The sequence below is a fragment of the Macrobrachium nipponense genome, chromosome 1 (assembly GCF_015104395.2).
Source record: "Macrobrachium nipponense isolate FS-2020 chromosome 1, ASM1510439v2, whole genome shotgun sequence".
NCBI classification, from domain to species: domain Eukaryota; kingdom Metazoa; phylum Arthropoda; class Malacostraca; order Decapoda; family Palaemonidae; genus Macrobrachium; species Macrobrachium nipponense.
In genome coordinates this window covers 30,213,854-30,228,853 of record NC_087200.1, presented here as the reverse complement: position 1 = coordinate 30,228,853, position 15,000 = coordinate 30,213,854, and the positions used below count along the sequence as shown (strand labels likewise).

The following is a 15,000-nucleotide window of genomic DNA, read 5'->3' as shown; positions in this document are numbered from 1 at the left end:
ACGTTATCTTTCACTTATGCGGGAACGTTTATATGATCATAAACGACAACAGTTTTCTGTCGCTTTGTGCATGCGACAAGGTCCTCCCCTACTAGTCTTTCTTTGTGTGGAACACGAGGTCTCTCTCTCTCTCTCTCTCTCTCTCTCTCTCTCGTGCCAAAATTTTTTAATTTTTTAACAAATTCCCAAGACATCTCTATACTTAACGAATATACTTCATCGTTTTTTTTTTTTCATGCTCATCAGCGCTTCAACAAAGAAGCGCCGATTCATCCTCCCAGACATAAATTGTGTTCAAACACTAGTACCATCAAACTCCTCGACAGAAGTGCAAACAAGCAAGACTTCCCCTCTTACTCTCTCTCTTTGCCTCAAAACATTTGCAGATCGATCCTCATACTCCTCTTGCTGCCTTCACTCTCACTTACTCATGATGAGGGAATGCAAACACGGTTGCTGGCTCCTCCCTGTAAATCAAACCATCGCTGCCTGAATCGGTCTATTGTTCACCAGAACCTCTCAGCCTGGCGGTCAGTCATGACAGCTGCGCTCCTCTGCTTTCTCGATCACACAGTTTGGAACGTTATCGTGCATCTGGGAGGATGATCGTACCTGTGAATGAGAGTCGTTATTTACTATTTGAATCATTTTAACAGCCTTGTAGTATTCTAACTGTGACTGGAAGTGAATGTTTGCTGTGTCATAAATTATACAAAGTGAAAATAACTCACATTTATTGATGAGTATGTGTTTATGTCATGCTTGTGAAACACTCTTGGAGAACAATCGTTATAATTGATTTTATTATATTTAAATAATAATCTAAGATCTCGTCATGTCAAACCACAACAACAAAATATATCCAGAGCGAGCCAACGGCCATCTGTTTAAAGGTAATTTTGAATTTTTTTCTCTGCCTTTCCTTTTGATTATTTCTTAATTGAATATCGAAAATTAAAATATTTTTGCTTTCCATTGTTGGCAGTATTTTTTTTACTATGATTATTGTAATTTTAGTAATATATCTATAATTATTTATTATTTTTGAAGTTCCAAGCATTATGGTACAAATTATCAATATTGCTACTTTTTGTCATTTTTGTTAATATTATTGTTATTCCTGCACCATTTTTTAGTATGCTGAGAATGAAATTTTCTATATAATATCCTGTTATGTTCTTACTTCTGTGACCTTAAATGATATAAGTAGCCAACGCCAAGGCATTGCAGCCCAACAGCGAATCACTCATATCTTATTTAAAGTGTTCTTGCCCAAGTTATGACCGAGTCCAGCTCGGATAATAGATTTTCGATTGACCTTCGGTTTCAGCCAGCTAGTTATTAATAGTTGAAAAGTTGATTAAGTCTTACTGTATTTTTATGACTACTTATTAGAAATTTTAAAGCTTAAAAGAAGTTCACGATAGAAACTTTCTAAACGACAGTTATTAAAAATATTATAATGTTTAGTTACTTGATTGAACTACATTGAAAGTGGAACAAAAAATATTATTCAACACATTCTATCTAAACCTCTAAATTATTGATTACATACCAATGTAAGTTGATGAAGAAGTTACTCTAATTCATATGATACAGGATGTCCATAAAGTCCCTGTACCATAACAAGTATCTATTGCTCGTAATGGTACTGGGACTTTATGGACACCCTGTATATATATCTAAACTTCTTTAAAGTGAAGATAAAACTCTGAATTAAGAGAGCAGATGAAACATAATATCTTGCCTCTTATTAACATTTAAACATCCGGTTTCATCATAAGCTTAATAGAATGTTTCTGAATTCTTTTGAGAAAAAAACCGCCCTTCCCATTGCGTGCAGTCAAAGCTAATGGCAGCTAAATTCGCTGTGGAAATGGTGATGAGACACGAGACGGATTTCAGTCCTGAATATGCTCGCCGACTTTTTTTTCTTTTTTTTCTGCTTGCACTAATGTGAAGATTTAATTTAGTTAAGGACACTATATTTCATTTCAGATGTAACACAAGCAACGATTTATTTTTAGATGTAATTGGATATGATAATCAAGAAGGATGCTGTATTAATTTTTCTATGTAACTGAGCGTGCGTATGATGAGCGATACTACATAAATTTTAAGGTACGACTCGGTACATTAATAAACAATGATGTGTGGATTTATAGCTGTGGTTCGATATGCTCATAAGAAATTTTGAAATGTAATTTTCGTAAGCTAATAATCAAAGATACTTCATCAATCTGAAAAGGCAATTACGTACATTCGTGTGGGTACCAAAATTGATTTCATTCTAGAGTTGTAAACCTTTAAAATGGCACACTATATTTATTTAAAGAAATCTAACAGGGCGTACTTATTAGCACCGATATTGCATTCATTTTAAGAGTTGGTAGTAAGCGTGTGAACAAATAACTACATTAGGAGAGTTTTGTCAGTACAAAAAAAAAAGGGATATAACATTCGTTCTTAAGAGCAGTACTTAAGTATGCTTTAAATGAAGATACAGTATTTATTCTTAGGGTTTGTAGCTACAACTGGATATGTGCGGAAACAAAATTGAAAAAAAATACTTTGTTCTCCTCACTCTTAGCTGCTCTCTTCGTTTGAGAGATGGTAGAACTGCAATATGGCTGCCACAGGTCAGATATTTATTATCTAATTTATATCTGAACATTTGGATGCTTTATCGAGGTCAAAACTCTAACAAGAAAAATATGCTTTAAGGATTTTTGTATTAATGAAAATATATTTTTTTTATCTTAAATATTCATTGCACGAGAACTGTTTCTTAGCAATCTTAAAAATACTCATCCAGATTTACACACACACACACACACACACACACACACACACACACACCACACACATATATATATATATATATATATATATATATATATATATATATATACAGTATATATATATAATTCTCTAAATTCTCATCAGAACAAATGAAGCCTCTTTTGACTCAATCTGGATTGAGTATTTTAAGATTGCTTGTATAAAAATTATGATTAAAATTGCATTGTTCAAAAAAGAGGTATGCATATGACGGAAAGCAATACATTTCCTATTTCTCTCCCTTCTCTCTTATTCTCTTTTTCTCCCCTTCTTTTCCTCTTTCTCTCTTTCTGTCTAGCTATACTGACCCTGAGGGTCAAATATGAACAGAAAAAAGGAGACACTGCGTCACTTTTAATGTTTAACCAATATCCCGCTACGCATGCTTGCGGGATCAGTAGCTGTTCATAAAAAATGAGCTCAGGTATCTCTCTCTCTCTCTCTCTCTCTCTCTCTCTCTCTCTCTCTCTCTCTCTCTCTGAACCTAATTCCCAAAACACAGAATCATGTCATAGCCTTTCGTTGACAACCTTAGAGAAATGCAAAACAAATATTGTAAAAATATCATGAAATACATACGTCTCTCTCTCTCTCTCTCTCTCTCTCTCTCTCTCTCTCTCTCTCTCTCTCTCTCTCTCTCTCTTTTATCATTAAATTAATAACCTACAAATATCAGGCTCTTTTCTTTTGCGAGATGAACAAAAATAACTCACAATTTGAGTAGTTTTTTTATGGTGTAAACATCAAGAATGAGTAACATCCTCATACACTCTCTCTCTCTCTCTCTCTCTCTCTCTCTCTCTCTCTCTCTCTCTCTCTCTCAAAAAGCAATCAACGAGCTGCGCACAAAGCTTGCTATGAAATATACACCTAAAATACGAATCTTCGTCCGTCTGTCTAAGTTGGCTCTCTGAATCAATTTTCGACCTTGCTGTCTCCCTGATGCATGAAAAGTGAATGTAACAGGACCGCGAGTGGCATTCGGGAAATAATTGATAATCCTATTCATAGTCGAAGACCCAGCCTTCGCCCGGAGGAAGCAACGGCAAGTTTAATCGATGCAGAAGAGTCTATTGGGTGGTCAGAGAACGGAGGTCCACATCAAGTCTCCTAATTTAAGTGCTGACATAAAGCCTGCTTAATGTAATGCATCTACCGTTGACCTTGAAATAAGCTGGGTTCATTGCGAACAATCACGCTCTCTAAACAGGATGATGAATAGGACCCTTTTTATGTAGAAATTCATCTGAGACATTGATGTGTTAATTCTCCTTATCTCTATGTATTTAAGGATGGAGTGAGACAGTGAAATAAGATCTCAAGAGAAGAGAGAGTCAGCTTAAGTTTAGATTTTTGGAATATGAATATCGGTTAACAGAGTAGAATGAATCGTTATTACAGTTGATATAACACTAATCTGGATTAAAGAAGAGAAACTGTGGCAAATTGAAACGAGGGAAATGGAACAATGAATGTTACCAAGGATGATGGAAGAATGGAGAAGTGGTTCACGAAGGAATTTCGGTGAGAGGTAGGATGGAAAATGAGGTAACTCACAAGGCAGATGAACAAGGAGGGTTGCAACATGCCTGCAAGAGATACGAATAGATTCGGAGTGAAGTGTGAATCTGAAATGTTAATGAAAAAGAGGCCAAAAGTGTTTAGATTATTACGAGCGATTATGAGGAGAGCTGAAATGATTAGAAAATTGACGATGCACAGAGGATATGGTAAAAAAAAGAAAAAAAAAGAATTTAAAGTAAGTTTACAGAGGAATCAAGAGTTTCAAGATGGTTTGGTCGCTCAGAAAGAAGTGGTCTTGATATCTAGAAAGCAAAGGAGAGTATGAAATAGATGTGACATACGTAGTGGCTATAGGGGTAAGGGTCTGTTATGGAAGTGTGCTGAACAGGAATTTCAGCTCTAATTACCCAATGAATCTCTGGTGCCATGCCTAATGGGGTAAAACAGCTTATTTTTGAAACATGTAAATATGGTAATGTATACAAGATGTCGTCGTTTTTTAAAGATCAGAAGTGTCTTAATAATCACACAACTTCCAGAGATGAAGAAAGACTTTAGCTCAAATAAGCAGCAAATGTAAACTATGTTGGCACGATTTTAAATGCCGTTAGACCAGTTATCTTTACTCAATGTCCGTTTTGGATAGAGTTGTCTCAGCCGTTAGTTATTGGCCAAACCAGCCTTGAATCATCCTACCCGTAGGCTAAAGACAGCGGAGGGAAAAAAAAACCAAACGATTATACTAACGAGGTCACATGCCTTGTTGGCTAATAAGTTAATTACGCGACAAGGACGAGCACATACCATTCGTTCCTTTGTGGATAGGGTCTTTAGATAAAACATAATTGGTAGCAGATAGTTCTACTATTCTTAGGCTGACCTCAGAAGCCCTCTCTTTGCTCTTTTATTCTTTTCTATATTAAGTTGGTATGCATTTAGGTTTTTCTTATTTGAGATAGGGACAAATTGATCTTTGTCATAACTATAATAAATGTAAATCCATTAGAGATACATTTTCATTTTTAGTGTAAAAAATGGAAGAATTCCCGAAGGTTTTTTTTATCTCTGTTATTGTTTTCTCAACAATAACAGAGATAAAACAACAGGAATGTAACGAATTTATTAAAAAATATGATGTAAGAGATGAAAATCCTGTTTCAGAATGAAAATTTAATATGCAAAGTATATTCAAGAGTAGCTTTTTTATCAGCAATCTCAATCTACTTTACAATAGGGATTCTATTCATAACTTTGAAACTATTACTTCCTCCTCTTACCCAGCATTCGGTTCCGGATTGCAAATTCCCGAGATGTATACTGGTAGTGCACCAGCCCCGGTTATTTATTCATTTACCTTTCTTATTATTATTATTACTTATTTTGGGGGGGCCATGCCCCTGGTTTCGGTTAGGTTAGGTTGGTTTAGGTTGGGCTAGTTTAAAGAATTATCCCAAATGAAATTTTGGTGAGGGAAACATAATGAGAATATTTTCAAGGAGGTTCTATAGTTAGTTTTTAGGATATGGCATTTCCTTTTTCACCATACGGATTGGAACATGCTTCCGGGTTGCAGTAAATAAAAAGGCATCGATAATCGAATAAAGATTGACGTCGATACTTTTTCAGACGCTGGTTCCTAACAGACTGTAGTTCGCTAGTTAGAATTAGTGTATCACTACTAGAGTGAGTTCATGGCACTTTTTACAGGAGGTAGGTGGTTTAGACGGCACTGGAAATTCATCAGTATTATTGACTAGTGACATGGGTTGGTGACCTTTTATACGTATGTGGTTCAGCGAAGGGAAATTTTGTTTGTCAAATTTTCTTGATCTAAAAATACACAATAACAAACATATAATATATACATTCATACGTATTTATATATGTGTGTATACATATGTATGTGTATGTATGTATGGATTGATGGATATATATATATATATATATATATATATATATATATATATATATATATATATATATATGTGTGTGTGCGTGTGTATATATGGACGAATGGATGGATGTATATAAATATATATATATCCATCCATCCATCATTTCTCTCTCTCTCTCTCTCTCTCTCTCTCTCTATATATATATAATATTATATATATATATGTATATATATATATATATATATATATATATATATTTATATATATACATAATATATAATAATATACATATATTATATATATAATATTATATTTAATATAATACTTATATTATATAATAAATATATATATATATATATATATATAGATAGAGAGAGAGGAGAGAGAGAGAGAGAGATAGAGAGAGAGAAGGAGAGGAGAGACGAGAGAAGCGAGAGAGAGAGAGGAGAGAGAGAGAGAGAGAGATATTATAATTTGCAGGTGACTGGCATGCAAAGACGAAGGGAGAGCAGTTATTTGATTCAGAAAGTCAAACGTTAGAGAGACCAGAAATTTGGAAGATGAAATCTCATCTCACGCATCACCATTCGGGTAGGTCAAAATTTGGGGTCAAAGATACACGGTGGTATATGCAGTGAATAGTTCCAGATAATGAACAGATTATATTCCGTTTAATTAACAATTCTGATGGAAACTGCAAAGACTGCGGAATGAAACTGAAGGCATTGATAAGAAAAGAATTGTAAAAGTGTATGTAATTCATTAGTTAAGTTTGAAGGTAAGTGGAACCCGGGTATTTTGAGTAACCAGTGTAAACATGTAAGAGATTGATTATTTTAGGGGGTATTTCAGGGTAAATGAAGGTACGAAATGAAGGCAGTCAGACGTTTACATAAGGTTAAACACAGACTAATTGTGTATTGAAACAAATTGTGGGGAGTATGATGGGAGTTCTTAGATAAGACTCCTTTAAGGAAGTAAACTGTGCAACTTGAATCACAATGAAATATAGTTGTTATGGTGAATTTTCTTATACAGTATATAATGTGAGAGGACGAAAGGGCGTTAAATGTAGAGAAAAGACGAAGTAATAAAAGACAAGTTAGCACAGTTGAAAAGATATATCTAAACGGCTTGATGTGCGTTGGTTCCATGGAAAAAAGTGGAGGCCCACAGGATAGCGAAAACGTCGCACAGTTTACAATTTTTGGAAAACAAAAAAAGGAGTGAACCGACAAAATGTCTGGCCATCGACACACCGGTTTTTAAAGCTCAGGGAATCCAGCCTCCATTTTGGAACAGCTTTGGCATCAAACCAGCCACTCGCCCCTTCTTTCTGCGTCAGATAATTCTTTCCCAGCTCGTTGCTCGTTGCATGTTAATTGCCTGCTTATGATTTATACGTGTCAGTGGCTATGATCTTATTTCTTTTTTAGACATAATTAAAAGCAATGTATTCATCTTCCAGGTCGTGCCTACGAGCAGCCGATAGAGGACGCATCCAACCACGGAATCGTATACGTCCAGAGCGACTACCCGGATCCGAGCGACCCACCCATGTTCATCTCTTCCGGTCTTTATTCTCGGTTGCCTTCTGTTTACGATGTGCCGGTTAGTTAGTTCTTTAGTTCATCAGTGCGTTCGTTACTTAGTTCGTTAGTCAAATCATTTGTGCCTTCGTCAGGTTTTTTTGTTAGTTCATTTGTTCGCTCGTTACTCAATTCGTTAGTCAAATCATGTGTTCGTTTGTCAGTTTTTTAGTAAGTTCATTTGTTCGCTCGTTACTTAGTTCGTTAGTCAAATCATGTGTTCGTTTGTCAGTTTTTTAGTTAGTTCATTTGTTCGCTGGTTAGTTAGATCATTAGTCAGTTGCTTTGGTTTTTCGTCGGTTATTTTAGTTAGTTCCTTGGATCGCTCGTTAGTTCGTTCGTTAGTTAGTTTTTTTTAATTAGTTCATTTGTTCGCTCGTTAATTAGTTCGTTAGTCAAATAATTTGTTCGTTAGCCAGTTTTATTTAAGTTTGTTCATATGTTCGCTCGTTAGTTAGTTCGTTACTCAGTTCATTTGTTCGTTCGTCAGTTTTTTTAGTTAGTTCATTTGTTCACTCGTTACTTAGTTCTTTAGTCAAATCAATTGTTCGATTGCCAGTTTTTTAGTTAGTTCATTTGTTCGCTCGTTAGTTATTTCGTTAGTCAGTTCCCATGTTTTCGTTCGTCATTTTTTTTAGTAATTCATTTGTTCGCTCGTTAGTTAGTTCGTTAGCTCGTTCGTTACTTCGTTAGTTAGTTCATTAGTTCGTCTGTTAGTTAGTTAGTTATATCATTAGTTCATAAACAATAAGGTCGTTATAAGGTAGTCCATTCATTAACGCGTTCGTTATTTAGTTAGTTCGTTAGTTAGTTAATTCGTTAATTAGTTAGCCAGGAGAGATCAGATTGCAATGAATCGATGCCAGTTTTGTTTCCGAATAGGATTTGGATAGTAATAAATCTACACATTTTTAGGTAGAGTCCATTCATAACTATTTTCGATAAATAACGTTTATTTGAATCTATTACCGGAGTAATGGCAAGCCAGTTCAAATGCTTGGGTAAGTGAAACATTAAAGGAGTAATACAGAGGTAATGAAATGCAGTGGAAATTTGATGGCAGACCCTACTCGCAGTGTTTCTTAAATCCCAAATCTATATTCGTAAGGCACAAACAAAAGATGTCTCTAGAACCAAAGAGGATAAAGAGAATATACTGAAAATTTTGGATAAAAGTACATTTTAATGGTGCTTGTATTATATTTTTTCCTGTGTAATGGAATCTATCATAGATTAAATTTCGTTGATAGTGTGTGCAATTTGGACTTTTAATCTATAAAATTTAACGCTCACGCACGCGAGCCTACATGTATACACACACACACACATACACACACACACACACACACACACATATATATATATATATATATATATATATATATATATATATATATATTATATATATATTTTATTTTAATGCTACCGCAAGCTTCTCAATTTTATCTCCATAGGGAGTTACGAGGTCTCTGTAAATAGTTACAGTAATTGAAATGACAGCGAAATATCAATTACCTATCACCTAAATCCATTTATTCCAGTATAACATTGCAAACAATACCTTTAAATTACTATAGCTAAATAAAAAAATGTGCCAAAACTGACAAAAATAAGCACTGAGACGGTTTCTAATTAAATCACATATTGCTACGTAAATGAAACCAATAATACTAACCACAATGTGTATGGGTCCACCTAAATATTAACAGTATGGGAGCAATAATTATCTAGGCCGCAGATATTATGACTTCTCAAGCTGCATGTGTGCAACACCTAGGCTAAATACTGCTATACAGTCCAAGTCGATACACATCAACACATCCAGTCCACCTGTCTAATAAATGCTAAAGTTCATTCGTAGGTGGGGTCCGACCGATACTTCTCGTGAACTGCTCCAAAGCCACACAGTAAATAAATTTAAGGAGGATGGCTTTCCTCAAATAAACAATCAATCTACAGCTTCCTGGATCTAGCAATTACATACCAATCTGATTCAAATGTAAAATGAATACAGTATTTACATACATACACACACACACATATATATATATAAATAAAGGTATAAGCCACGAAGGAAAGTGAAACAATGGAGTAGCTACAAGATCTTTCGACTCACGTGAGTCGAAAGATCTTGCAGCTACCGCAGTGGTTCACTTTCCTTCGTGGCTTATACCTTTATTTATGCATTTATCACGTTTCAAACTTTCGTGATTCAGTTACACACACACACACACACACATATATATATATATATATATAATATTTATATATTATTATATATATATGTGTGTGTGGTGTGTGTGTGTGTGTGTGTGTGTGTGTGTGTGTGTGTGTGTGTGAACTGAATCACGAAAGTTTGAAACGTGATAAATGCATAAATAAAGGTATAAGCCACGAAGGAAAGTGAACCACTGGGGTATATATATATATATATATATATATATATATATATATATATATATAATATATATATATATATATATATATATATATATATACGTATATATATGTATGTGTGTGTGTGTGTGTGTGTGTAACTGAATCACGAAAGTTTGAAACGTGATAAATGCATAATAAAGGTATAAGCCACGAAGGAAAGTGAACCACTGGGGTATATATATATATATATATATATATATATATATATATATATATATATATATATATATATATATATATATATACGTATATATGTATGTGTGTGTGTGTGTATGTATGGGGAGATTTTCCCTTAGAAATTTGTAAACATGCGTTATTTGCACCTTCTATATATAAGTTAACCTAAATTTATCCATTACATTGTCCCTTCCGCACGCAGTGCCAATGAACTACCGGCTACTATGCGAAGGGAAACCCAACACCTGGCACTCTTTAATGGCCCGTATTGCACATCGCCAGAGAATGCAATCCATATAGCAGAGTATCGCAATATCGACAGAGGTAGGCAGACATTCTGCAAACACAGATCCCTTTAAATATTCATGCTTGAAAGAGCCAGTGACCTCAGTTGAAGGGAGTCAGTCAGTCAGTCTGTGTAGAGCATGAAAGGGCTGCTGGTGATGACTGCTCTTATCAGCACATTTTGCTCTTAAGTGACTTTCCATGATAGGTCAGAGTCCTAAGGTCCTCAACTGGATCCCGGTTTGTCTTAGGATCTCGTGGATTCTTATCGGCCTCTTCATGTACCGCAAGATTGTGGGTGATCTGTTCCGGGCAACCTGAAGTTCTCATTAGTCTTTCATGTATTGCGAGGTTAGCTTTGGTCTTTTCTTCCTTCATTAAATGTTAATCAGTTTGGTTTTTTATACGCTGTGATTCTCCTTAGACAGTTTTCACTCATTTGCTATTTAGACTGTTATTAAATCTACGGTCAATAATTTTATCTCGTACTGTAATTTAGATCGTTTCATAAAGAATGAATAGGTGAAATTCAAGTCATTCGAAATTAATATTTCAAGATATATAGCAGCCACTAAGTTCTACTATATCATTATGACTATGACCATAATAGAATATAAATAGAACTCTCTCTCCCTCTCTCTCTATAGGAAAGCGTATACCAGATTTAACAACCATCGTACAGGATAAATATAGATAAGCGTAATCACTACATGATTTACATTGGACACACTATTAGATTCTAAAAAAATCGGTGGTACACCCTAATCCATGGACAGTACACCGACACTCACGCATATACGTACACGTGCTCTCTCTCTCTCTCTCTCTCTCTCTCTCTCTCTCTCTCTCTATATATATATATATATATATATATATATATGTGTGTGTGTGTGTGTGTGTGTGTGTGTGTGTGTGTGTGTGTACTAAATGCGTGTGTCTATATAAATATATATATATATATATATATATATATATATATATATATATATATATATATATATATAATATAATATGTGTGTGCGCGTATGTGTATGTGTCTTTGTGTATTACTTTTGCCAATATTTCCTTCCTGAAACACTACGGATTCTTCCCCCCTTCCCCCCCCCCTTAATGCTGCCTTCAGTCGATATTCATCAGTGTTAAGAATAATGACCTGCCCTAGAAAAGAAGCAGATTGGACTTCAAATTGGCCTAAATCTTTACATTCCTCTGCCAGTCTGCCTCAATTAATTAATGATGGCAGGCAGGAGGTGCATTCCTCCGTTGAACTGGACCAGGTGAAACTAATAAAAAAAGAAGAAAAAATAAGTGCACTTTCGTAGGGGAGACCGGGGTTTGTTGTTACAGTTTTTATTCCGGGACTTTTCCTGAAGTTCTTTTTCAGGTTAAAAGAATTATATTTATCTCACCAGATGTTAAATTTAGTTATATATCAAATGAAAAAAAATCGAAATGCCCTAAGTCGTCTCTAACCTATTGGAATTTTTCATTTTTTACAAAGATTTAAAATGTAACAATTAACCCCAAAGTGGGGCAAGTTGTTACTCGGCTGGGACACTTTGTTACATCGATAATTATGGCATCAAATATCTACAAATAATGTATTTTTTAATGACAGGATCATATATCGATGGCTTTTTAATGAAACATTCATTTCGTACAGCATATTACAACTGAATGTTCTGCTTGACTGGTGAAATGACAATTATAAAAACAAATTTAATACTTCCGTACTAGAAATGACAATAAAAAAAAAAAATTTCATACTTTCTCTCAAATACTTTGAAATTTCAAGTAACTTCTACCTCGAAGATAACGTTGATACAAATGTAGAAAATATCACTTTTCCCTTTGTTCTGTTTAAAAAAGTGATAACAAAATGAGAAAACTTCACATGTAGCTGCAGCTTGACCTATGAAATTCCAATTAGAAATAAATCTCATATGTAAGAGAAGTATCAAAACAAAGGCGAACATTTTTCTTTAAGATTTTCAAAGAGCAGGTAAATTATTAATCAGAAATACAATTGAGACATAATGTAAAAAGCATCCTTTCCCCCGCAGCGGTCATGTGCCCATATCCTACGCTCTGTGCACTGGAGCCATCCTTCAACCGGCCTGCTCTTTGAAAGCGGCTCTTTATATTTTCTCGCCATTCTATAAAATAATGAATTAATCAAGCCGTGTGAGGGGGCAGGTTGTTATAGTGTAACAATGTGCCCCAAGCCGGAAGTAACAACCTGCCCCAGAGGCGCCATTTTTCAATTACAACCAACAGAATCCCTTAAGGCTTTACTTATTAGTGCAACTACAGGTTAATTTCATAGCTATACTCTGTTTTTTTCCATCTGTCTACCCGCCTGTGGTGTTTGCGTATGGTAACACTGCGTCCCGGGCTATAGATAGTTACATTCAGCTTACATTCAACAATGATAATAATATCCTATTTCGAATATTAACGGTGTAATTCGCATACAGTAAATTATCAAAACACTTTTCAGTTGCAAATGTACACCCATATATCCTTTTATTTACCTAAAACTTACACATAGCATAACTATGTAAAGCCCGGGATGCAGTGTTACCATACGCAAACACCACAGGTGGGTGGACAGATGGAAAAAAACAGAGTACATATATATATATATATATATATATATATATATATATATATATATATATATATACTATATATATACATATATATACATATATATATATATGTATGTATATATATATATATATATATATATATATATATATATATATATATATATATATATATATATATATATTATATATATATATAGAGTACATATGTGAAAACTTGAAAATGTACCTTGATACTGCCGGTTAAAAAGAGGAAAAATGCAAGCTTCCAAAAATTTACTTTGGGTCCCCATTTTCAAAAAAGTAAACAAGAACAGTCCACTATGGGCTCAATTCGTTTCAATACTAACACAGGAGGGAGAGAGAGGAGGCAGACACGTGGTGTATTGACTAGAAGGTGCTGTTCCTGGTAGTGACAAAAAAAAACTAAAGATAACAACTTGCCCCTGGTAACAACTAGCCCCGGTCTCCCCTATCTCTTAATTAGCGGTTATTTCAATGGAATATTCTCAGATAATGTTTTCAATCTTCCCATTAAAACGAATCCCGTGCAAAACTGAATGCCGAGCGGTGATTTTTACTTTATTCTGTACCTATCTTCCTATAGTTCATTTGTTCATATCTTTCACATACTGGTAGCATATTCTGCGGGAAGCAGTCGCCACTGCCTTCAGTAAGCCTCTAAAATCTTCATTATTATCGGTGTCCATATTTTGAGAAATTTGAACAAAATTAGGGTTCCATTGTCCCCCCAAAACCTTGATTAGGTGATAACCTTAGAAATTCACCTTTTCAAATCTTTCTCCCTCCTCTCTGTGTCGTATATTAGTTCCTCTTTCACCTCCCGAACCTTCCAGTTAGCAACACGACGTCGTCTTTTGGCAAAATGACGATCCCGTAATGTAGCAGACTAAAGCGCACTAAAAGGAGTGTTACATAGGAGATTCTTCGAGTGTCAGGTGACTCCTTAGCAGTAATAGATGTACCATAAGGTGCGTTTTTGAAATCCTAAACAGGAGTCCAGAGAGTGAAATACTGTAAGGAACTTGATCGGAAATACGAATTTTTTACTTTAAGAGATGGGCTTACATTATCTGTTTACCAGTTTAATATGCCTATGATATACATTCATTGATTATTTTCAATGAATGTATATTCCAAAATTAGTCTAAGTGAACAATTATTAATATTTTTTCATAGATTTGATTTGATTTGATATACAGCTTTTTTTTCTTTTTTTGGCATTATGTCAAGCACTGGGGCAACTACTGCCATTCAGCGCTGAAACGGAAATTGACAGTAAAAGGTTTGAAAGGTGTAACAGGAGGAAAACCTCGCAGTTGCACTATGAACTGTTAAGGGAGGGTGGACAGTAAGATGTAATAAAGAGAATATGAACGAAGGTACAGTAAAAGGAATAAAATTAGTCGTAGCTAGAGGCGACGAAGGGACGCTGCAAAGAACCTTAAGTAATGCCTACATTGCACCGAATGTGGTGCACTGGCGGCACTACCCGTCCTGCGCGGTTCATAGATTTGGTCATGACACCAAGTAACCAACATACCAATAAAAGCCTTTCCTCGAAGCACATGCTGTGCAACAGACGTACTATAGTAAATTCACATAAAACTGCCGCTCCTG

General features: G+C 34.9%; 1 protein-coding gene across 1 annotated transcript in view; it reads left to right on the top strand.

Moving 5' to 3' along the window:
* Nucleotides 1–534: 534 nt before the first annotated feature.
* LOC135220112 (uncharacterized) overlaps nucleotides 535–15,000 on the top strand; it is a 34,831-nt gene continuing 20,365 nt past the window's right edge. Inside the window, exons 1-2 of the mRNA XM_064257425.1 lie at nucleotides 535–893; nucleotides 7,729–7,871. Of these exons, the coding sequence (XP_064113495.1) occupies nucleotides 836–893; nucleotides 7,729–7,871 (201 nt within the window). The 5' untranslated portion in view covers nucleotides 535–835. The remainder of the gene's footprint in view (nucleotides 894–7,728; nucleotides 7,872–15,000) is intronic.